At 32.3% G+C, this 26694-nt stretch overlaps 1 protein-coding gene across 1 annotated transcript; it reads right to left on the bottom strand.

The window, feature by feature from the left end:
• Positions 1–3904: 3904 nt before the first annotated feature.
• On the bottom strand, positions 3905–4606 carry LOC134696953 (uncharacterized). Its single transcript, XM_063558923.1, has one exon. The coding sequence runs from the start codon at positions 4604–4606 to the stop codon at positions 3905–3907; it is 702 nt and encodes a 233-aa protein (XP_063414993.1).
• Between the last annotated feature and the right edge of the window lie 22088 nt (positions 4607–26694).

Here is a 26694-nt window from a genome sequence, read left to right as displayed (position 1 = left end):
ACATTCAAAGTTTGAATAATTAAATCATCGATGTTTCTACCGTAAGTGGGAACTTCGTCCCCAGATTAATTCAAACATGTTAAAAAGGAACGAAAATACCGTAACGTTTCAGATTTAGGATCCGTTGTTAGGGATTTTAGTTGTGACATTATTTAAGTTATGACTTATGTCAATATATAATCAATCTAATTTAGGGAACATATTTAAACTCTTCAATATCGGTTTTAGATTTAGATCCAATAATCTTTCAATGCGTCTCGTGGTAGAGTTACACTTCAGGATGATTGGTCGGTACGAAATGTTTATGTTGCTAACTATTTGAGCAGTTCGAAATGCCTCATTAATAATTTCTAGATACATTTTGTGAATTTTCGGAAGAAAGTACATGTGTCCATGTTTGATTTGTTATCATTCTTGAAAAAAATGATAAGTCTTTCAATCTATTTCTATTTTCCTATATAGTTTGGCAACGCTATCCTTTATGGATTTGACAACAACGTTAATATTTCTTTTCATGTAATGATAACTGTTTAGTTGACTTGTTTCTGTTTTTATGTAATCATTTTTTTTTAAAACCACTGTTGTGTTATTTTTATCGGCTTTATATAAATATGTTTTAGTTATATTAGAACTTTTCGATCTCATGTCCCTACACTGTTTAACCTCAGTTTTGATGTATCTATTTTTGTGTCAATTAACTATAATACAGTACTGTTATTCCGATTCTAATGCATTACAAAAAGAAATAATAAGTGAAAATTGAAAAAAAGTTTGACAAATAAAAAAAATCCGCGAAACTTCATGAATAATTTTGGCGCAAAAAAATGAAAACTTACAAACTGGAAGTTATTACGTTACATTCACGCTTCAAATTTGGATTAAATTACATTAAAACGGCGAATTCGAGGTAGGGGTCTTTTATTTTCGATTGTATAGTATTAATCGAACATTTGTTGATTCAATCATTTCAAAATGGTTGTCCCTACTTAGTTACGCCTGGTCAACTGTGGATTTGACGGCAACTTTTAGCCAATGAAAAAAAATGTTAAATACAAAGTGCATTAGAATCAACAATTGCCACCCTCCAACATTTTAGACTAGGATAGAATTCATGACAAAAATCTGCTTTGAAAATCTTGTACTGCTAATCATTTGGTCTGTTTAAATTCTCTCTTTCTGTTGCTAAAAAAACCCAGAGGAAAACGTAAAACAAATAATCCTCATTTTTAAAAAGGTCATCAACTGCAAGGAGGGCGTCAAATGATTCCCTCTTTATTGTCTTTACTGTAGATCTTGTCTTGCTCGTCTTTTGTTGCTTATCAAAGTTTCTTTCCATCTATTATAATCTTTATGATCAGAGTCAAAAACTCAAAACAATGTCAAAATCATCCTCAAAGGGCAAAAACTCTAATATAGAGTCGGCTGACGATTTAGACAATATGAACTTATTGTCAAACTTAAAATAAAATTGAGAATGGAAATGGGGAATGCGTCAAAGAGACAACAACCCGACCAAATAAAAAACCAACAGCAGAAGGTCACCAACAGGTCTTCAATGTAGCGAGAAATTCCCGCATCCGGAGGCGTCCTTCAGCTGGCCCCTAAACAAATATATACTAGTTCAGTGATAATGAACGCCATACTAATTTCCAAATTGTACACAAGAAACTACAATTAAAATAATACAAGACTAACAAAGGCCAGAGGTTTCTGACTTGGGACAGGCGCAAAAATGCGGCGGGGTTAAACATGTTTGTGAGATCTCAACCCTCCCCTATACCTCTAACCAATGTAGAAAAGTAAACGCATAACAATACGCACATTAAAATTCAGTTCAAGAGAAGTCCGAGTTTGATGTCAGAAGATGTAACCAAAGAAAATAAACAAAATGACAATAATACATAAATAACAACAATGACTACTAGCAGGTAACTGACATGCCAGCTCCAGACTTAAATTAAACTGACTGAAAGATTATGATTTCATCATATTAACATCAGGCACAATCCTTCCCGTTAGGGGTTTCTGATCAATTTTGAAATTTAATGTTTGTCGTACATTATATAAGGACAATTGGTATAGCTCAACATTCGGAACATTTTGCTATTGTCAATATTTCTTTACTGTTTTCAAAATCATACCAAAATTTGCATTTTTACCCAATGTTTTATTTTTAGCCATGACGACCATGCTGGTTGACACGCGGTTTCACCGGACAGATTTTCGAAACAAGATACTCAATTAATGATTGTGGTTTCAGGGGAGAAGATTTTGTTTAAAGTTAAGGAAGACGACGACGGACGCCAAGTGATGAGAAGAGCTCACTTCATCCATTTGGCCAGGTGAGCTAAATAGGACATATAAAGGATACACAATTAAATTTCATTGTATAGTTGTCCATATTCTTTTTGGTAATATGAATTTTCGGAAATCGTTTGATTTACATAGCATCGTCCGTCAACGAACCGCAACAAGGGAAATGAAACTGTTGGAAAAGGAAAAACGTTTATGATAATCAGCATTGATTATATTAGTATGTTGATTTTTTTTCATTTGTAGTAGACTTATTAATTTGCTTACTGCTTCTTCAGAATATTTTACTCAAATCCCGAACCTAAAGGATACCAGAAAAGATTTTTACGCAGATGCGAGGAAATAATAAAGTCTTAAAAAAAGTGAACGATTTTGAGTTTATTACACTGGCTGCAGTCAAGTTTAGCGGTCATTTAAAATAGTTATCCCACAAGGATGTGGTGTGTCAGTGTGATATCATCTCGATGGCCAGAGGCCAGAGGGTGATTTAACACTGACACACCAAGTCTGATTGGGATTTTTATTTAATATCCAAGCTGTTTTAGATTAGACGAAAAACCATTTACAATTCATAAAATATAGTTTAGAACGCCACACAATCATAAAATATACTTTATATATTACTATATGATGTATACCCTTTATGACCCCAAACACGATGAGTACGTAGATATCAAACCATGTCAATCGGCCCACACTATATCGCCACTTCATAAAAGAATCAAAGAAACAGGTCATCAGTTAGGTTAAACGGTTTTGTTTTCAAGCAATTTTCAAAAATGAATTAGTATTGGGTTCCTTGTTTTTTACAGGCTGATAAATATATATTTTATTCAAGGTCTCATGAAAACTAGACCGGTAAAAGGAAGTAGATTGATGCGCAAATGCGGAGAATTTCAAAAGTCTGAAATAAAGTAAACGACATTTTCCCGATTATTTTCTATTTTGTATACCGTAGTTGGGGAAGTTTGTCCCCATATTACTGACTTTCATATAGTGAGGTCGTTCCAATTTTTTTTTTTCATGCTTAGCGCTTGGTCATTCTAAAAATAAATATCACAAACGAAACTCATTGGCCCATTGATTCACGGAAAGGTATCAAAAACATCAGTGATCGCTGACTACTCGTAATATTTATGGTACTATCGTAGATGTATAAGGTATTGTCATAGATACTACGAAAATAAAATGTTTGTCTAAAAAAGATTGCAATGTAACAAGTAGAGGTGCAATGCAAAAATAAAAAGAAACTGCATTCTTCCAAATCTACTAATATTAATATAAGATAAACTTCATGTCCTCTATCAGAATCACCTAGTGAATCATTAAATTTATACCAATGAGGTTAGAATGCAATACAAAATCATACATGTATAATAAACAGTTAAACGATATATCAATAAATAAATGATGACAAAGGTAGCACTCCACAGAAAGAAAATAAAATTAAAAATGAGCCCCAAAATGTTTTATCATCTCCTATTACTGGATTTCTAATACATTAACCTAACTGTTTATGTTGTACATGTGCATATGTATGTAATCAGTATATTCCATACATTTGATTTCCAAAAGTTACTTACTTACTTACTTAGTCCTTGCTATGCCTAGTGGCACATAGGGCAAGGAAAAGTTTCCTCCACTCTTCTCTGTTGTTTGCTGTTCTTTTAACTGTACCCCAGGTATATCCTCTTTCCTTTAGCTCATTTTCTACAGTGCGTCTCCATGTTGTTTTAGGTCGGCCTCTCTTTCTCTTCCCCTCTGGTGTCCATCTAAGGGCTACCTTGGTCATGTCATCAGATGATTTGCGTATCACATGACCAAGCCACCTCCATCTTTTTTGTATGAGCAAAGTCTCCATGTCTTTGGTATTTGTCATCTCATGAAGGTCTTTGTTGGAGATTTTGTCTGGCCAGAATATTTTCATTATCTTTCGTAGACATGTGTTATGGAAGCTGGAGAGTCTATTGATGTCTTTGTCAGTCATTCTCCAGCACTCTGAGCCATATAGGAGTACTGAGAGTACACAGCTGTTATATAGTCTGAGCTTGGTCTTCTTTGAAAAGGCTGTTGTTTTCCAGATGTTGCCTAATCTAATGAATGCAGATCTAGCTTTTCCTATTCTGATCTTTATGTCTCTCTCAGCACCACCTTCTGTTGTTATACAACTGCCTAGGTAATTAAATGACTCTACTGTTTCAAGCTGTTTCCCTTCTACAAATATGGCAGGATGTTTCTCTGTATTGAGGAACATTAGCTTTGTCTTTTTCGCATTGATCTTAAGTCCAATCATTTTAGCTGTTTCTTCTAGCTTTTTGGTCTTCTCCTGCACATGGTCTTCGGTATGGGATAAAAGAGCTAAATCATCAGCATAGTCTGTGTCCTCAAGCGTAGTACAAAAGTGTCCATCTCAGTCCGGTGTTTCTTTTTGCTAGGGTTGTTCTCATTACCCAGTCAATGTTCAAAAGTTAAAAGGGTGAACATTAATTCCTTTTATGTGTATCCATGGCAACATTCTGCATTTATTTACCATAAAATATTGCAAAAAAGGGGGTGAACATGTAACATATCCCCCCTTATTTGGATCAAACTAGAATTTCAATGCCTTTGAGTGATATCTTTTGAGAAACTGTTATCATGAATCTTCCTAATGATCAAATTTAAAATTGGTGTCTTTTGTCTCATTTTTTCGTAAAATCCAATCACAAAGTTCGTGCGATAAAAAGTTGGAAAAAAACATTGCAATAAATGCCGGACCAATGCATGGTATGGACATGCAAATACGGACTGTCATACAGAAAACAGCCTATATTACATACATTACATAAACTTGATGTTCATATAAACCAAATACAAAGGCTATTTTATTACTCAGCTATCCAAAAATGATTTTATTGCACACAAGCTCTCATATTTGAAAAATCAACAAGTGCCAAAATGCGAAACTACACACCAAACTGTGGAGTGCTACCAAAAAACATGCACAAAAACGATCTTGATCAGCTTTTTATTGATACGTGTAATGAATGAACACACCTTTTTAAATGCTTACCCTTTTAGACAAGTGCCTGTGACTATTCACAAGAACTTGTGGTCATCCGTTGTTTAGTTCTTCAGTACTTTGAATACCTATGTTTTCGTTTCGTCAAAATTCGCAACGTGTAAACACACCTTAATGTTAGATTTCTACCTGATAGTTCATTGTTATTCTATTTTTTACTGAATATGCACTTTTGAAAACATTGGTCCTAAAGTTCATTGAGACCACTTACTGTTCGGACTTATTATATACATAATGCTGAAACATAATGTAATTAAGCATGGGACATGGTCAGACTTCTATATACAATTTTAAAATATTCGTGACAATTTACCTGAAGAAAATTCAAATGTATAAATGTTTCCTCCATTTATTAGAAGAATATATGACGAAATAAGTTGAATAGTACTATAATAGTTGGTTTTAATTTACTTACGCTATGTCTGTATTACCTCAGTACATATTTCAGGCCAATCAGTCTTGATATTATACCAACAAATTTAACCTTAATTGTATCAGAACATATTTCACAGGTAGAATATCTATATATAGAATATCTGCTATACTATTTAAAGAATACCTGTACTTTAAACAAAAATCGAATGGTTCACCGTTAATAGAAAAATAAATTCCTATATCTATTTTTGTAAAATAAGATAAAGATATATATTTACATGCACACGTATAAAAATGCTTTTTTTTATCCAACGCAATCATAGGATTTAACGAAGTTTTCAATTTAGACATGTTTATATTTTTGGGGGGCTTGGATCATATTTTACATCCGGTTGATATGATCCGTTCGTCCTATTGACCAGTGTATATGTTACAGGCAATTTCTAAATTTAGGCATTTTGTAAAATGACTGAAATGTTTAGGCATTTTCTAAAATGCCTGCATGATTTAGGCATTTTACAAATTTACTATTTTTTTTACGCATTTTATAAAATGCCTGAAAAAATGGTAAGGCATTTTCATTTTGTAACAAAATGCCTAAAAGACTAAAACTGAATGGAATGTTCTAAAAATTTAACGACTGAAATATCAAACAGATGATGTTATTCTACCATGCAATATAGCATGCAATAAACAGTTACAGTTTTATAATTGTAATCAAATCATTTACATTAACACTGAGAATTACAATTATTTTTGCTACATGTAATGATTGGATGCACAATTTTCTGACTTTTTGCAAAGACAACGTTTAGTGATACATCTTGTTTTACCACTAGCACTACAGCCACATTTTGTGTAACCCTGACCTTCACACAAAGAAACTTTACCGACAGCTTTTCTGAAGGATATTTCATGATCATAATTTACAGATTGAATAGCATTAAAGGTACTGTCAGACAGTTCAGACTGATTCCTGATGTAAAGTACACGTAGTATTCCATCTTTAATTTTTAGTTGATAACCATGCTCTTTCTTTCCATTAATAACATAGATTTCTAACCTGACAGCTTGTTTTGTCATTGAGTTTGATGCCTGCCTTCTTTCAATTTTGATAACCTCTTTATTTGAACACAGATGACAAGTTATAGTATCAGACATTGAATGTTGTATGCTTTTCAAGCGGCAAATATTTCATACATATTCAATAAGCCTATGAGGCAACTTTTAAATGGTAACAGAAGTATTCAACTCAATCTTCATTTGTGATTATGTCCTTTTTTAACTTGACCAATTGTTAAAATATTCCTTGAGTGTACCATACTTTTATTTTCAATATTTTGTAAGATGAGCAGTTCAGGCTCCTAGAGGCCTACATATTTTCTAATTAACGCTTGTTACATTTTTAAATCTTAAATTTATTTTACTCAACCCTTTTTGTAGCTTTACAATATATTATTATCATCTATTTCATGTATTTCATATTTACACAATTTGCCTGAAACCGACCAGGGAATTTGTAAAATTTTCTTTAAAAATTTCAGGCATTTTACAAAATGACTAGGTTTTTTTAGGCATTTTCCAAAATGCGTGTTAACTTTAGGCATTTTAGAAAATGACTACAAATTCAGTCATTTTACAAAATGCCTAAATTTAGAAAATGCCTGTAACATATATATAAAGTTCGAATCCAGCTAGTTCATTTTCACTGTCATATGCGGGAATGTCTATGTAGAATAAAGGATCATGGGAAAACTGTATTTGTTTACGTTTTGAAAATACCAAATTAATTGATTTGAAGGAAAGTTTTTACATAGTTTCATTGTGATATGTCTATATTATGTATAAACATAGCATTAAAGTTCAAATAAGTTTTATAAAAGCAACATAATATAGTATATCGATTATTGAAAGCGATCCATTTTAACTATAGATGCGATGAATTATCACTGTTAGTGCAGTCATTTCTGATGTGGAAATTTCGAAGATGCGAGGAATTGTTATTGTATAATTATGTGATAAATGCACTTGAAACAAATGAAACAACTTAGTTGATGACTTTAGAATTGATGATGAATGTATTTTCAAATTGAAATACAAACTTCTCATTCATTCTTTATCAAATATATAGCTTTTTAAACTTGTGACAAAAACGCTTCTCAAAATGTCATATTGTATTCTTCAAATTATGTTTTTCCTTGATTTAAAAAAAAATTAAAAGATATTTTTGCAGTCAAAGATTGATATGGCGGAGTTTAAGTGCAGTCTGTGTGAAATTGAGACGAGTACATTTGAGGACGTTATCTTCAACGCAATACACACACTTGCGAACAGAGAAATATGCATCTTGAAACGCAATGGTGACAGAAAAGCTTATAAAAGATTAACTTTCCCAGTTGTACCCTCAACTACTTCAATTTCCATATTCTGACAATTTTAAAGATAGTTTTTGGTAGAATAAATGTTTTTGACTCGATCGTTGCTTGCATGATTTTTACTGTATAAGGTGAAACGGTATGTGACATAAATTAATATCCACAGTCATTAAAACATGAAATGTAAGTTGTGTGGGCGACCTTTTTTGTTTGCATAGGTACGAAACGTAGAGCACCCTTGATACAAAAAAAAAATGATCCGTAATGCACAGCTCGATACCAGAGGAGGTTTAAGGGGGGACAGGGGGTATCTTTTTTGGGAAAACCATTTGGTTACTTTTATACGGAATCACTGGAGCGGGCCCCCTCTTAGGCAGTCATTAGGCCCCTACTTATGAAAATTTCTACATCCGCGAGTGGATACTACCACAGAGGTCAAACAATGCACATTTGGGTAAGTATACACGACATGCATGCTACAATTCATGTTTGATGATCTTAGACCCTTTGGAACTCTATGTGGCCTACTTCGGTAACTTGGCAAAAAATCCCCAAACTGGATACACGGTTATATTCAGCATGTCAAAGAACCCCAAATATCCATAAGGACTTTTGTCTATAAATTTGGAGACCACAAACTTGAAAAAGGGACCAAAAATATAAAAATGCATGCATGGGATACATTTGTTATTAAAGGCATCTTATTCTGGGTCTCAATTGGGAGGGAGGGGGGTGTCTGATCCCTGATCCCGCTTACCGTTTTGTCAGATTCCCGTATCCCGCTTATACTATGCAGATCTCATTTTTTGAAATTTTCCGTGTCCCGCTTTACGTTATTTCCCGTTTTCACGACACAATCATTTGACTTTCACGTGTCACGCTTTCAAAAAAATCGGCAATCCCGCGTCACGCTTATACCCCAACGCGACCCACTACTCTACTCTTTTCTGAGTCATATTAAGCCAATTATAAATATATTAAAAAAGTAATGTGTTTTTTATCCCTTTTTATCCTGTCTCGTTTCGGTTGAGCCATAGATAGATAAGATGTCATATGTAACAATGAGACAACTCTCCATCCGAGTCACAATTTATAAAAGTATACCTTTATACGTCAAAATACGGTCTTCAATATGGAGTCTTGGCTCAGACCGAACAGCAAGTTATGAAGGGCCCAGTTTAAAACCTTTTAAACGGGAAAACCAACGATTCAATCTTTATCAAGATGTACGTAATAAATGGTGAAGTGTCGTGGAAATTGATAAAAAAAAAAAACAAGGATAAAGATCCCTATACGATTTATAAGAAATTAAATGGAATACATTTGAAATGAATGTTATTTCTATTGAATTTATTTAGTGTTTTAAAACCAAACTTTCCTCCGTAAGTGAAATTTTATAAAATCCGTCTCTTACTTTATCTATTGTTTGAGCAAGTCGGCTAAATTAAGGCTTTACAGCAAATTTCCTAATGCATGTAAGGCAAAACTTTGGTTGACTTGCTTGCTTTGTTTGTATAATTGTTTATACAAACTTTGTAAATAAGATTGACATCTTTAAACAATATGTATCGGCATAGTTTAACCTGTATTTATATAATTATAATTAGATTGGGTGTTATCATAATGATTGTACAATAAAAAAATAAAGGAAGCACGCTAACTAAAGTCTTGCTTTGCATGCTTAAAAAATACGCTGTAATGGATAAAATAAATAAATAAATCATAGAGTGAAAATGCTCCGCATATACAATACTAATGAATCGCTCTACAGTGAAAATGAAAGAAGAGTATCATTATTCGACACTCGCATAAAGGCAGCATCATAGTGGAATTCAGTTCAGTATGAAGAAACTGAATGACAAAACCTATTCTACATTATACAACTTTAATAATTGTGTTGAAATGAATATTTTTTTCTGCAACAACATCTTACCTGTTAGTTATATAACACCTGCACGATCTGTTCGTGAAATGTCCTAAATATTCACCTATTTTGGTATATATTTCACAGCTATTTGGCTTCAGCGCGAAAAAAAACCGTTCGCATCTCTTAATTTGTGTTTTATTAGTATTATATATTTCTTAACATATACATTTTAACTCATTTTTCTTCATTTTCTTCAAAAATAAAAAAAGTCGTTTGTTTATTTATCATTCTACATCTGAAATTTCTGGCATATACAGTGAAAATTATATATTAGGATCCGCACTTTACATACACTGTTGACTCTTAAAAGTCAAGAGTCTATCTAAAAATGAGGGTACATCATATATGGCCTTTCAAATACCGTTTCGATCCCTAACATCACTGAAAAGACATTTATTGTCGAAATCCGGATCTGGTGTACAAAAAAATATTAACACCTTATGTTTGTGGCACAACATCTTAGCCACTAGTTAATTGTTTTCTGTTTAGTATGAAAGTTATTTTAAGATCCATTTTGTAACTTTAACATCTGTTGATCAATTTTATTTGGCAATCGCCAATGGCAGGCAGCAGGGTTAAAGAACATCAGTTGTTCGACCTGTTTGTTAAATGCGTTTTGTTTAAATATACTTTTTCACTTTTTTGGTCTTTTGGAAAATGTTGTTTGTGCTGTTTTAGAACCTTCTACAACGAAATTTGGTTTACATGCACACGTATAAAAATTGCGGTTTTTATCCAACGCAATCATAGGTTTGAAAGTAGTTTTCAATTTAGACTCGTATATATACAGCCCGTAACAGAGAAGTGATCGAATTCGCGTTTCTTTACCGTCAGAATAAGTTACGTTATCGACAAACTTATTTCAGAAGTGACACAATTTATTTTTCTTCATCGACTAAATATTTCATGTCCAGTGTGTAAGTTTTCATTGTTTTGGTCGAAGTTTTTTTCTTTATATCGTCTATAATCTATACTTTCGATTCCATGAAAAGGCAAATATAGCTTACGTTTACATACAACAACAACGAATTGCACTGTACATGCTGTAGTTTATACATTGTTTCTTTGAAAGTTGTTACTAGTATAAAGAATTATTTGCATAACTTTATCCAGGTTCATTTAATTTTAGACATCACCGATTACTTATTATACACTGCTTGCACTGTGAATATTTATGGGATTCAACACTGTAATAGTTTTTCTTTCGTCTGATACAGAATACCCCATATCTTTTTCTATTTCATACCTATCTGTTTATTGTGTCCCTGGGATTATGTCAATCATACATTGTTGAGATACCGACATATGAAAAAAGAAGATGTGGTATTATTGCCAAGGAGACAACTATCAACAAAAAGACCCAAATGACACAAACATTAACAACTATAGGTGACCGTACAATATGCTTGTACTTTGTCACAGAAAAAACTGAAATATATTTCTTTCAAATCGAAACAAAAAATACAAATGTACCCTTTAACATTTGAAAATTGCTCTTTATCTTAAGTTATTGACGAATATTTGAAATTAAAACCTTTATAGGATGTGATGTACGGCATTTCATTTTATCATTGGTAATGATCCATATCTGACAGAGAAGAAATATTCATAATTCTCAGAAAGATTACGTAAATATTGTTAGATACCACTAATCGTTCCAACAATCAAGACAACAGAGACAAACAGGGAAACAAATATGAAAGTGAAAAGATGTGACTTAAGTGTTAGCATGTTCAGGGAAACGGCACCCATTTACAAAAAAATAATTGATGTTTAAAGGAACTGTAGAGAACTCCACAGGTTTTCAACAAGGGTAGAATTCAAAACCTTGAATATGAAAGCCTCAAAATCCATGATACTTTTTCTGTGCGGTAGTTATATCTACAAAATCCAATCATGTACACGACATATAAAACATGTATATTCATACATGTATATTTATATATTGGAAATTTATTTTTGTTTCCAAACAGAATTATAAGGTTATGTATAAGTGCCTCCGTTCACTATAAATTTTAAATTCTCTTCCTAAAGACCATCAAAAATAAATGGCACAAGTTCACATAGTCATAAAAAAAGTCGTATAATTTACGTTATCGAACAAAAAATCAAAAAAAAATCAGAAATACGGAATATTATAAGTGAATGGTTAAGAAATCCGTTTCCACTACACGTTTTAAAAGTCAAAGAAAAATGTTTTCCCTGATACAAACGTTTTAAGAACTAGCTGTGTGTAACCTATAGACAAATTCGACTGTACATAAGGAAGTTAATATGCTTACTCTGATTTGAAACTATCTTATAGAACTTTTTTTAGTAACTGAGAACCTATGTTGTTTATGGGTAATAGGTGAAATGTTGCATGATCCATCAAAATGACAGCAAGCGCAGTTTTGCGGACGATTTTTATTTGTACACTGCTAAAAACTGTCAGGTCCTGGCCATGGTATATTTTGGAGAAATTAGTATACCCCCGCTTTAAAAAAGGGGGGGGAGTATACTGTTTTACCTCTGTCTGTCCGTCCGTCAGTCAGTCCGCCCCATGAATATTTTTCGTCGCATTTTTCTCAGTTTTTACTGATTTTTACTAAAAAAAATATTCTCTGTGTGTGCCATTACAAGAAATAGTTTTGCTAGTTATTTTGTCATATTAAGAAAAATTCTCAACAAAATTATCCCGTTTAAACTGTACTAGAAAAAAGTTTGGCATGTGAAACGGACGAAGAAATATTCTAACAGAAGTACAAATACCAGTCCTCCCTTTTGTGTATACATATGAGAAAACATTTCAAAGTTATTGATTGAATTCAAATCCATCACACATAATAAAGGACTTCATTCCTATCAAACACCTTTTTAATTGTTTACCAGTATATTTCTTTTAATTTTGGGTAAAATTGTAAAGGAAATAATACTATCAAGACGTCCTTCCATAAACCTGTTTTTTTCTGTTCTGACTTTGAAGAGTTAACTATTTTTCGTCCAATCGAAATGATGCATGGACATATTTTGTTTCATTTTATTAGATTTTTTTTCAATATTATCGGTATTAAACTTGATTATCGACATATGAAAGTTTGTCAGCATCGTCAATCTTTTTAACGTTAAAGTACCAATAGTTCGGTCACTACTCAATTAAGTTTGTCGATAACGTAGCTAATTTTGACGGTAAAGAAACACCAATTCGATCACTTCTCTGTTACGGGCTGTATTATCCAACGCAATCATAAGTTTGAACGTAGTTTTCCATTTAGATTGTATATATATATATATTGGTCTTTTGGAAAATGTTGTTTGTGCTGTTTTTAGACCCTTCTACAACGAAATTTGTTTGACATGCACACGTATAAAAATTGCGGTTTTTATCCAACGCAATCATAGGTTTGAAAGTAGTTTTCAATTTAGACTCGTTTATATATATATATATATATATATATATATATACAACTCGTCTAAACATCAACCCAACAATGTTAGATCTGTAAATTTGCTTTCGCAAATTTTTGGTTCTTCCCTCGCCGGGATTCGAACCCATGCTACTGTGATATCGTGACATCAAATCGCCTGCACTGCAGCCGTCCCGCTAGACCACACGACCACCTGGGCTCTCAAAAAAAGAGCTTTCGGTGGCCATATGTTACCTTTCCACGTCAGTTTTAATCTAGCGGCGTACTACAGTACATGATATATAAGGCATGAAGATGTTATTGTTACAGATCAGCTAAATTATCTATAGTAAAGGATCCTACAAATTAATGTTAGATACAGTCACAGAAAATAATTATATTCACAAGTACGCCACTAGATTAAAACTGATGTGGAAAGGTTAAATATGGCCACCGAAAGCTCTTTTTTTGAGAGTCAAGGTGGTCGTGTGGTCTAGCGGGACGGCTGCAGTGCAGGCGATTTGGTGTCACGATATCACAGCTGTAGCATGGGTTCGAATCCCGGCGAGGGAAGAACCAATAATTTGCGAAAGCAAATTTACAGATCTAACATTGTTGGGTTGATGTTTAGACGAGTTGTATATACATTATGTACACAGCCATGTATCACCATCATTGATGGCGATCCGATGGATACATCTGTTGTAGGGTTGTCACTGACTCAGACGTACTTATGAATATAATTATTTTCTGTGACTTATCTTACATTAATTTGTAGGATCCTTTACTATAGATAATTTAGCTGATCTGTAACAATAACATCTTCATGCCTTATATATCATGTACTGTAGTACGCCGCTAGATTAAAACTGACGTGGAAAGGTAACATATGGCCACCGAAAGCTCTTTTTGTGAGAGCCCAGGTGGTCGTGTGGTCTAGCGGGACGGCTGCAGTGCAGGCGATTTGGTGTCACGATATCACAGTAGCATGGGTTCGAATCCCGGCGAGGGAAGAACCAAAAATTTGCGAAAGCAAATTTACAGATCTATCATTGTTGGGTTGATGTTTAGACGAGTTGTATATACATTATGTACACAGCCATGTATCACCATCATTGATGGCGATCCGATGGATACATATATATATACAACTCGTCTAAACATCAACCCAACAATGTTTATCATGTTTATAAGTAATATAGAAGAAAAGGATTTTGTTTTACAATCTTTACTTTAGGATACTATCTTATGATCATAAACATTTAGCTTCTGTCCAAGTTTGATAGAAATCGAAGATATTTGGAAAAAGTTATTTTAAAGTTTTAAACCACAGTGCATGATTGAGATTTTAGTTTAAAAAAATTATGAAAATCAATTTTGGATTGATATCATTGTCTTGCAAGCATATATAATGGAGTTTCAAGACCTAAAAAACAACCATTTTTCAGTTTCAATTCACAAACACTAAAAGTAAAGAGTATGCACTTTTGATGTGCCTTATATTCCTACATCCTCAAGTAAGCTCCCTTAAAATCCCTACCCCTTTACTTTCTTATTTGATATCTTGAGATATGTTTTTTAATTTTAAAAACAAAAACATCAAGTTAGGAAATAGCTGTAAAATGACAATAAAAATGAGAAATTACCAGTCATCACTGAAACAACTAGTAAATAAATGTTATTACTAAATTGGCTATTAAAAACAGGTATTTACTGAAATGTTTAGTAATAAGGTGTGATTCCTAATTTTACCTTTTTACTGTAACATATATATATAACTCGTCTAAACATTAACCTAACAATGTTAGATCTGTAAATTTGCTTTCGCAATTTTTTTTGTTTTTCCCTCGCCGGGATTCGAACCAATGCAACTTGCACTGTAGCCGTCCCGCTAGACCACACGACCACATGTGCTTGCAGCTTTCGGAGGCCGGTTGTTACCTTTCCACGTCAGTTTTAATCTAGCGGCGTACTACAGTACATGATATATAAGGCATGGAGATTTTATTTTAACAGATCAGCTCTACAGCAGATTTTTTGTTCTTCCCTCGTCGGGATTCGAACCCATGCTTCTGCGATATCGTGACACCAAATCGCCTGCACTGTAGCCGTCCCGCTAGACCACATGTCCACCTGGGCTTCATAAAATGAAGATTTCGCTGGCCATGTGTTACCTTTCCACGTCAGTTTTAATCTAGCGGCGTATTACAGTACATAATATATAAGACATGGAGATGTTATTTTAACAGATTAGCTAAATTATCTATAGTAAAGGATCCTACAAATTAATGTAAGATACAATCACAAAACATAATTATATTTTATAAGTACGTCTGAGTCAGTGACAACTCTACAACTGATTTTTCCATCGGATCACCAGCAGTGATGGTGGTACATGGCTGTGTACATTATGTATATACATATATATATAATTATTGTATATATATACAACTCGTCTAAACATCAACCCAACGAGTTGTATATACATTATGTACACAGCCATGTACCACCATCATTGATGGCGATCCGATGGATACATCTGTTGTAGGGTTGTCACTGACTCAGACGTACTAATGAATCTAATTATTTTCTGTGACGGTATCTTACATTGATTTGTAGGATCCTTTACTATAGATAATTTAGAACTGACGTGGAAAGGTAACACATGCCCATATATATATATATATATATATATAATGTCTAAAAATAGCAACAATCAACATTCAATATAATTAAGCGTGGATCAGTTAATTATAAGGAAGTCTATAAAAAAAGATCAACCAGCAAATTTAATATGTACCGGATCGTCTGGAATAGACATTACTGCGTATATAAGGAAAATATTATATACGTCTAAGATTTGTACAGCGGTAAGATGTTAATATACGAAGATGATGTTATAGAATCGTGTTGACAAATATTTCTGCTTAATAAATAGCCTTTGTCAGTGTCAATTGTTTACAATACAAATTGTATGTGTAAAAATAGCTCAGGTAAATAGATAACAGATAAGTTTTGGTCTATTGATTTAATCCCAAATGTTGAATATCATAATTTACAACAAAACTCAATACTCAAATACCAGTGACTGTGTATATTTACATCCCAAAATGAGTTTAAATCAAACTGTTAGCATTTCTTATTGATTCCGTTTGGATGATGTTCATATAGTTCTTTTATCCAAAAGTCCTCCCGAACCTGTCGCTGGGCATCAGTCCAGTGAATATTCTGTTCAATCACTAGTATTTTCATGCGGTTAAAATCATCAAGTTTATGACCCGATTGTCTGCAATGCTGAGAAACTGGATGAATTGACTTCTTAGAGATATCTATTATATGGCCATTGTGCATTTTCGGAAAGGCGACCACTTTGACTCACCAACATATAGGATGGCACAAACCGAACATTCTTGGTATAAGGCATCAACAAAATAGTATAGTCTCATATAAGAAGTTTCCCGATTTGCTACCTTACAAACCGTAAAACGAACTGGAGCCGTCATTGAACCTTTGAAAATAATTGATGTATACACTAAAGGCCACTCCAAATTAATTTCTAGTTTTTTTATTCTTTTCCTTTCAAAGAGAGTAGCGAGCGAGCGATAACAAAAAATGAAGTTTGATTTTAGGCTGACAAAACAATATTTGACTAGCAAGCACTCTTATTTTTGAAATTTTCAAAAGAATAAATCTATAAAAAGCATTTTGTGCAAGCAAGCGATCTGAAATTTACTCAGTTTTGTGATTCATTTTTTTTTTATATATTTTATATCCTAGTTTTAATATTACCCTACTTTGCTTCTCAGTTTGTTTTCTCCGATACCCTGTAAAATTTTGTCACAATTGTTCCAGTACTGTACAAAAAGAGTTAAGGAACGACCTATTAATTTCAAAAGGTGTGGTGTAATTGTTTTTTCCTTAATAAATATTTGGATCCTCAATTTGATGAAAACAAATTTGTGAACAAGCGAGTGACAAAAAATATTCTAAATCCAGCTTTTCTCCATACCTTTAAGTGCTAGATTTTAAAAAAAAATACTTATTAGCAAAATCTACAACCTTGTGTGGTCTGCGCAAATAATGATCTTGTCTGAACATAAAAAAGTCAGCAGCTTTCAAATTGAACAGGCAGACATCCATGTGTATTATAATTTAATATAAATAGTGTATTATTAAAATAGGGAAAAGCGTTATGATCCCCAATGAGACAACTATCCAACAAAGTTCAAATGAAGTGAATGTATGCAATTATAGGCAACCGTACAGCCTTCAATTATAAAAGGCCCTGATATGAAAATTATAAAACAATTCAAACGAGAAAACCAACAGCTTAATTCATCACTTGCAATTTATAAAAACAAATATGACAGACACGAACCAACGACAACCAGTAAACAACCGATCCCTTTTCAAATCAACTTATTGTAAAGGGTTTCAAATTCATCTCTGTAATTAGATCTTTGAATATCGATTTTATTGGTTGTAACATTGATAAGTTATTAATAAACTAAAATCAAAATAAATATAATTTTCATATACATTGTACATAATATGTACATTCATGGCTCTACAATCTGTCGAATCCTTCTTTTGGCATTTCACAGGGTCATGTTTTTCTTTGACTGTTAATGCCGTCTTTACACTAAATCCATGTGATGTGTACAGTACTGATTAATATTTTAGTCTTAGATCAACGATTATTCTAATTTGATGTTATTGGCATTTAACTAATTGTCAGTAACTGTGAGTATTCTCAGATCTGTACTAAGTATCTTTTTGTTGTGGGGATGTACATGTATAAGTACCCTTCCTCGTCCACTCTGTGATATTTGTATTCATTTGATGATTTAAACTTCTCCACCTGGTTTTTTATTGTTTGTTCTTATGCTGTACTGTTACAACAGTAGTGCCAGGCTATGGGAAGGTTGGCGCCTTTGAATTAATCCGCTCAGTTCTGTATGTGCCTGTCCCAAGTGTGAGTTGTAGTTTAGTTGTTTTCGTTTGTTGCATTGCTCTGTAGCATATTTGTATTTTTTTTTCTTCTTCATTAAAGTACATAAATTATGCCGTTATTTTTCTCGTTTGAATTCTTTTACATTTGTAATTTCGGGGCCTTTTTATAGTTGACTATGAGGTTTAAATATTGCCAAAGGTTGTATACTGACCTATTGTTGTTGATTTCTGTGTTATTTTGTATCTTTTAGAGTGTTTTTTCATTGGCAATAATACCATATCTTATAACTTTAAATTTTACAGACTCCTGATTTTGGATAGGACCATATTGCATGCTATGTTGTTTTGATGAAAGTATACAAAGCATATATAAAATTGAGAATGGAAATGGGGAATGTGTCAAAGAGACAACAACCCGACCAAATAAAAAAAACAACAGCAGAAGGTCACCAACAGGTCTTCAATGTAGCGAGAAATTCCCGCACCCAGAGGCATATATGCATTTATAAAGCTTTCATAAACAACTATATTTATTTGTGTTTTTTAATTGAATTGTATATACTTACTTAACAAAAGTAAGTTTCACTAAATCCACTTGGTTATTTCTTTACAGGAGAATTTAATTGCTTTCAAATCTTTATGTATATTCGGATATAACTCTGTGTTTAAGTTTTATCGGGAATTAAGTCGGTGACCGTATTTTTATTTACCTCATTGAATTTGTTAGACAAAGGGAAAGACAGTATTAATTTTAAAACAAATCTATGGAGTAAGTCACATGATTTAGACCGGCAAACCACAAAATCTAGAAAACAAATAAGGAATTTTTCTATACATTCAATGTAATTCAGTACTCTCTCGGACCATTTTTAACATGTCTTACCTCGAAAACGATGTCGGTGACATGTATTTTTTTCAATATGTTCCGTGTTTATTTTTAATATCTTATTGAGTACTATTTTTTTTTTTTAAATCTTGGTACTGGTTATTTACTGATCGTTGACATTTATAAGAAGCGGAGCTGTATCATAACCGTCAAGTATTAAAATGATCATCAATCATGGCGATTACTCAGAAAGGCGTCATAGATAAAAATAAAATAGCCTGTCAAGCTTTCATAATTTTTTGGGCTAGGTGATGACCAATTGACAAATGCTATATGACTTTTTACAACTTTGAATCTTCGTGTCTTTTTTAAACTATCGATCGGAAAAATTACTAAACAAGAGACACTAAAGAGCCTGTGACGCTCACCTTAGTCTATGCACATATTCAACACATGCCACTCTCCAACATTGTAGACTAGGATATAATTCATCACAGAAATCTGCTTTGATGATCTTATTCGCTAATAATTCGGTCTGTTTATTATCTCCCTTTCTTTTGCTCAAAAAACAAAATAGGAAAAAAGGTAAAAAAAAAATATTATTTAAGGGCAATAACTCCAAGGAGATATCGTTATTTCCTTTATATTTTAGATCAAGTTTCTTGTTGGTATTTTTTGCTTCATCAAAGTGCAATAAATCTAATATTGAGTCGGCTGACGATTTAGACAATATCAACTTATTTGTCGAACCTGTTTTGTCGATCAATTTTTCAATTTAATATTTCTCGTGTAAGGACAGTTGGTCATTTTTTCTCTATTCAAAACTGTTTTCAAAATAATAGAAAAAACTTGCATTTTACCCCATGTTCTATTTTTAGCCATGGCAGACATGTTGGTTGGCACGCGAGCTCACTGGACATATTTTCAAAACAAGATACCTTCATAATGAATGTTGCCAAGTTTAGTTTTTGGCCCAGTAGTAAAAGTTAAGGAAGACGACGAAGAACGCCAGGTGATGAGAAGAGCTCACTTGGTCGTTTGGGCCAGGTGAGCTAAAAAGGACATTAAAAGTATAAACATTTAATTATTATTGTATATGTGTTCATATTCTGTTTGGTAATCATTTATATATTTTTTTCATGTGACTTACATAGCATCGTCCGTCAACGGACCGCAACAGGGAAAATGCAACTGGGGGAAAAGGAAAAACGTGAACTTTTTGATTATGATTTTATTAGTATGTTGATTTTTTATATTGACTTGGACACATCCGCGAAATCGCGGGCATTTACAGTTTAGTTGAAAGTAATTAAACTGTTCTAGGGTACATTTTCATAAAAGATTTTATTTTAAAGTAATTTATTTTAGTCCTCGCTTTTTTTCCAAATCCCTTTTTTTTCTTTTTTTATTAATTTTCTATATACTGTGAACACACATATAATCTTAATATGATATATGACCGCCATTGATGGTAAACTTGGAATGGATAGTAAACAGCAAATATAATATACACTTTATTTATAGTATATGTATGTTCGTAGTATACAGATTAGGCGAAAAACATAAGTCCTGTCCTCACGCACTTATGAAAGAGGGTAGACATGCCCTTTAACGGCTAGCGTCAAATGGTTATTTTCGTGTACAGTGACCGTCAAATTGGTTAAAATTGAACTTTTATTTCTAGACGGAAATTCCGGAATTTCTGCATTTCTGTGGGTTTTTGTTAACGTTTAAAGTATTAATTGTCACATAGTTCATAAATGAGGGTAGTAATCCCTTTGTCGTTTGGCGTCAAATGGGCAGTTTCGGCTATCAGTAGCGTCCTATTGGTTAAAATCTTACCGTGATTCGTCAAAATAACCTCATCGTGGTTCGTCAGAGATCTCAAATAATTATCGTTGCAGTCATAATTCGTCAAAATCAGTAGATGATTTTATAGTCTAAAAGAAAGTGTCCATGTTATCGTCACACACCAAAAATTTAACGTTAACGTCATTTGGCAAGACATTTTACCGTTATTCGTCATAAAGGTAACCTCATTATGACTTTAATGAAAACTATGTGTAATTATAACGTCCTAAACGAAAGGGCCAAACGAAATCTAGTCTATACATGTAACTTAAAAGTCAAACCGATGACGGCAAAATATCCGGACGTTACCCAAACGGAATAATCATATGTATAGATATGTGTAACAACTATGCATTATTGACTGAAATAATGAATATGTATTTTAATTGTGTACCGATTGATGTAACTGTATTAAATATTTCTGAGTGTTATAAAATTGTAACTGTTGTAAATTTGTATAGTATGTTGAAACTTAAGTATAATCATAATTTATATACTATTAACTATGACATTTACAAATACAGTTAATCTATGTAGTCTCAACGTAAACGGAATTAATTCAAGAGAAAAAAGAAATAGAGTAATAGAATGGGTTACCGCTCAAAAAAGTGTCATAAGTTTTTTGCAAGAAATACATTTTGATGAAATTATCGAAAGGGATATGAATAATAAAACAGCATATGATGCGTTTTGTAGTCATGGTACTACGGCTAGTATGGGGTGTTGCTATCTTAATTTAAAAAAACATTAAGCTACGAACTAATTAATAAATTTATTGATAGGGACGGAAGATTGGTGCTTATCAATGTTCAAATGAATAACTCAATTTTTACATTTATTAATGTATATGCAAGATAAAGATTACCAAGAACTGATAAATGCTTTGATTGATAAATATAATTTTGAAAAGGAAACATTAGATTGTAGGCTATTATGGGATGGGTTTAAAATCGCGGTAAGGGAAGTAACCACAAACTATTGTAAAAATAAAGCAAAGTTAACCAAGAAACGGAGATATACTCTGGAAAAAGAATTAGAAGAAAAAATAAAATTAAGAGATGAGACAAATATAGATGACGATAATATAGAAAAAGAAATTAATGGTATTGAAGAAGAGCAAAATAAGATATATGAAGAAAAAGCGAAGGGAGCTCAAGTGAGATTTAGGGGAAAATGGGTAGAGTTTGGTGAAAAAAATAATTCTTACTTCCTTGGGTTAGAAAAAAAAAGACAAGTTAAAAATTCTATAAGTAAGCTAATGGGAGATAATGGGGAAATAATTTAGGATCAAGAGAAACTTTTAAACAAAATAAAAGATTATTATGAAAACTTGTATAACAAAAAAGGTTTAAATAAAGATTTAACAGAACAATATATCACCGATACAAAATTAGAATATACCGTTGATGAAAATGACAAACTAATATGCGATGGGAAGATTACAGTAGAGGAATGCATATATGGTATCTTTAAAATGAAATTAAATAAATCTCCAGGTCTTGATGGACTTACGGTAGAATGTTATAGATGTTTTTGGAATACACTTAAATCACTATTGGTAAATGTATTAAATACAGGATACGACAGAAACAGTCTTTCATATTCACAACGTACTAGTATATTAACTTTGATATTTCAAAATGGGGATCCATTACTTTTAGAAAACTATCGTACAATATCACTTCTTAATATAGATTTTAAAATTGTGTCATATGTTCTTGCGCAACGTTTAAAAAAGGTACTTCCAAATATTATAAATGAGGATCAAACCGGTTATGTTAAAAATAGATTCATTGGGTTAAATCTGAGGCAAATCCAAGATGTAATAGACTACTCAGAAACATACAAAATAGAGGGAGCACTTGTTTTTGTGGATTTTACAAAAGCATTTGATTCTTTAGAATGGGATTTTATGCTTGGAACTTTAAAACATTTTGGGTTTAATGAATCATTCATTAAGTGAGTTAAAACTATGTATACAGATGTTCAAACATGTGTTATGAACAATGGGTGGGTATCAGAAATTTTCAAAAATTCCCGGGGAATCCGACAAGGCTGTCCTTTATCAGCATTATTGTTTTTTTTGGCTGTTAGAATTATGGCTCTTAAGTTAAGGAACAGCAACGAAGTAAAAGGAATCACTATTAAGTTAGATGGGAAAAGTCACAGCATTAAAATTTCACAACTAGCAAATAACACAACATTATTTTGTAAAGATAAAAACGATGTAATATCTGCAATGAATATAATCGAAATTTTTGGCTCATTTTCAGGCCTATTGGTAAATAGAAATAAAACAGAAGGATTGTGGATCGGAAAATTGAAATCATGTAAATATAAAATTGCGGGGACTAATTGGGGAGATAAACCCATTAAAGCATTAGGGGTGTTTTTTGGACATGATAAAGATGAATGCGAAAAATTAAATTGGAATTGTAAAATAGAGAAAATGATGAAATTGTTCAAAACATGGGAAAAAAGGAATCTATCAATTTTAGGGAAAATACTAATTATTAAAGCATTGATTTTGCCGTTATTTACGTTTTTGGGAAGTGTCTGCTTAACACCTGAAAACTATCTTAAAGAAATAGAAACAAGAAGCTTTAAATATATTTGGGATGGGAAGCCAGACAAAGTAAAAAGAAACATGATAACACTTCCTTATGGAAAAGGGGACCTACAAATGGTCGATTTTAAAAGTTATTTTATAGCGCTTAAAGCATCATGGGTATATAGACTAGTTAATGGTAAATTTGCAGGCTGGACGCTAATACTTTTTAAATATTTAAAAGTGTCTTATAATATTTTAGTTATATTTAATATGAATTTAAATGATATAAAACATTTAGAATATTTTAAACATGTTCCAAAATTTTATAGAGAAGTAATAAAGTCCTGGATTTTGACTGGGGGTGAGCAAACAAAACAAGCAGTGACATATGCTGATATAAGAAAACAAACAATTTGGGGAAATACATTTATTGCATTTCATAAGAAACCAATTATATTTGAAAACTGGATTAAAAGTGATATAGTATACTTGAATGACATTCTAGATGACACTATGTCACTATCAGAAAATAATATTTTGAACAAATTAAAGTGTAAAGTAAACTGGATTACTGAATTTCATAAATTGAAACAATTCATTCCACAAAATTGGATTGATATAGTTAAACAAGAAAATTCTGTCCAAAGTAAAGTAAATATCCAGAGAAATAAGATCACCTGGAAAGATCGTTATTTTGACTCTCTAGTGAATAGTAAAAAAGAAACGTCAATAGGGATAAACAGATGGCTCAATATTTTACCATTGCAAGAAGAATCAAATATGAATTCATTATATAACTTTATTTTCAAATACTTAACTGAAAATAAATTAAAAATATACAGATGGAAACTACTACAGTTTATTATACCAACCAAAAAACATTTATTACAATGGAAAATAACTAATAACAGTCTTTTGCAATTTTTGTAATTTAGAAGAAGGCTATGCTCATTATTTTTTCAGTTGCTCTTATTTAACAAGATTTTGGCAACAATTTAACGAACTTTTAAAAAAGAGTTATTTACATTTTTCAATAAAATTACAACATATGATATTTGGATACAACTTACAGACAGCAAGTATTACCCAATAAATTTTTTTGATTACAATTATTAGTTTTTCAATATACAAGTCGTACTATGTATCTGAACATAAACAAAAAACATAGACGTATTCAGAATTTTTATTAACGAATACACCAAGAGAGTAGATACCAATTTTAATGGACATAAGGCAATAAGTCCAATGTTACTTTCAATAAAAAGACACATAGTCAATGAATAATATTTAAATTGTTAATATAGAGTTTTGTAAAAAATGCATGTAAATTAATTTAATCAGCTGATTATTCCCTGGGTAGTCAGTGGATTGTAACAGGGTACGTCAAGAGAAGCTTGGAATCTTGATGGTTTAAGTAACAAGCAATATTTGATGAATAAAATTATTATGTAGTTAAAAAAAAGTTCTTGTTCACATATATGAAAAATTTGAATGAACTTTGAAAGTCCGTTTGAAAACTGTTAATTTTCTTCATCATTTTCGTCTACATTGATTGTCCACTTCGTATCCTCTCCCGGGCCTTGATGCTCGCATTTCGTTTCGATCTAGTACTTCTTTGCGTTGTGTCTTCATGTTGCTCGTCAGTGTGATCGCTTGTAGCATTCGAATGTGTCCCCGATACCTCCAACGGAAATAGTTTAACGATTGGTCGGGATGTCTCATCATTGCTTGTCTGTATCTGTGCTGCTCGTACATGTCCATCGTTGCCTCTAATAAGTTCATTTAATATACCTAGTTTCCAATTAACTCTGGGCGATTCATTGTGTATTTGAACTATGTCCCAATTTGAATAGATGGTTCGTTTTTTCCTAAAGTTTTGTGAAATTCGCACAATGAAGTTAAGTACTTCCATCTGGTCCAGAAGTACGGGGATGACACACGGATGTAATTTTATCTTCAAATATATTCCCTCACACTTCGTTAGTTTTTCTCTTGTCTTCACATCTTTCAACACTTTACTTTTGTTTGCAATGTAAATAGGAATTAGGAATAGACAATAAAAGTTATGTTTTGGACTTAATTATAGCCAGTGAAATATTTGGCGGATTTTGAAACTAAAAATAACAAAAATGTGAAAACACCTACCTGCGTGTTATATGATAGTTTTGCCCTGCTCCGGGTCCTATTGCTAATATGTATATAAGGTTAGTGTTATTATTTCGCATATAAAATTGGACAAATATTGATATAACCAAACTAGGTTATAGCAAAGGATTACAAATATGCTTAAAGAATTTATCTGAAATGCTATTTTTAAGCAGACTGTAGATTGTCCACGAACTTTACGGACAGCCCGCTTATTACCCTGACTAAACAAATGATGAAATGTATTATAGAAATACCTCAAAAATGTATGCATTTAAATATTTTTAAAACATTTTTACGATTGTTTTAAAACATCATTAAAATATTACTGAATTCGGACAACCGTGAGATTTTGTAAAATGTCTTATAAAGGATCAGGGACTCTCTATACTAACTCCATGAAAGGATTTTTAAATGTGTTTTTTTTTCATCAAATATCTGTAAAATAACTATAAAAAAATATTTCTGCAGAATAAAATGTTTCAAAAATGTTCAAAAATATTTTATAACAAATTGTTTTATCAATCTTGATATTCTAAAAGAACCATTTTAATGTTTTCTAATATCCTCTTTCAAGTCGCAGGCACCTGTCTCTGAAACAAAAATCATATGCAAGGTACTTTTTAGAAAATGTCAGGCGGTGACAAAATTCCGTTATATGCCGATTTCTCGGCTGTCAACCCCACTGGAACTTGTTATGTCGTGAATCTAATTTGACTTATCTTCACAATGGTGTATAAACAACCTTCTCTTGTTGTTGGGATCATCCGTATAGCAATCCTACTCAAGTATGTCAATCGTAGTTATTTCGTCTAATGACGCAAATTGGAAATTCCCGTCTCGCAGTAAATGATTAGTTATAAAACTAGTTTAAAAACAAATTGTTAGTTTTTTGTCTGAATAGAACTTATCACCTAATAAGTATCTTGAC

The sequence above is a fragment of the Mytilus trossulus genome, chromosome 14, assembly GCF_036588685.1.
Source record: "Mytilus trossulus isolate FHL-02 chromosome 14, PNRI_Mtr1.1.1.hap1, whole genome shotgun sequence".
Taxonomy (NCBI): domain Eukaryota; kingdom Metazoa; phylum Mollusca; class Bivalvia; order Mytilida; family Mytilidae; genus Mytilus; species Mytilus trossulus.
Note: the sequence above shows the minus strand (reverse complement) of the source record. Positions and strands in the feature narration are given on the sequence as shown.

Excerpts from the sequence above, each read along its gene's own strand:
- LOC134696953 (XM_063558923.1), bottom strand. The coding sequence starts at position 4,606 with ATGATTGGACTTAAGATCAATGCGAAAAAGACAAAGCTAATGTTCCTC.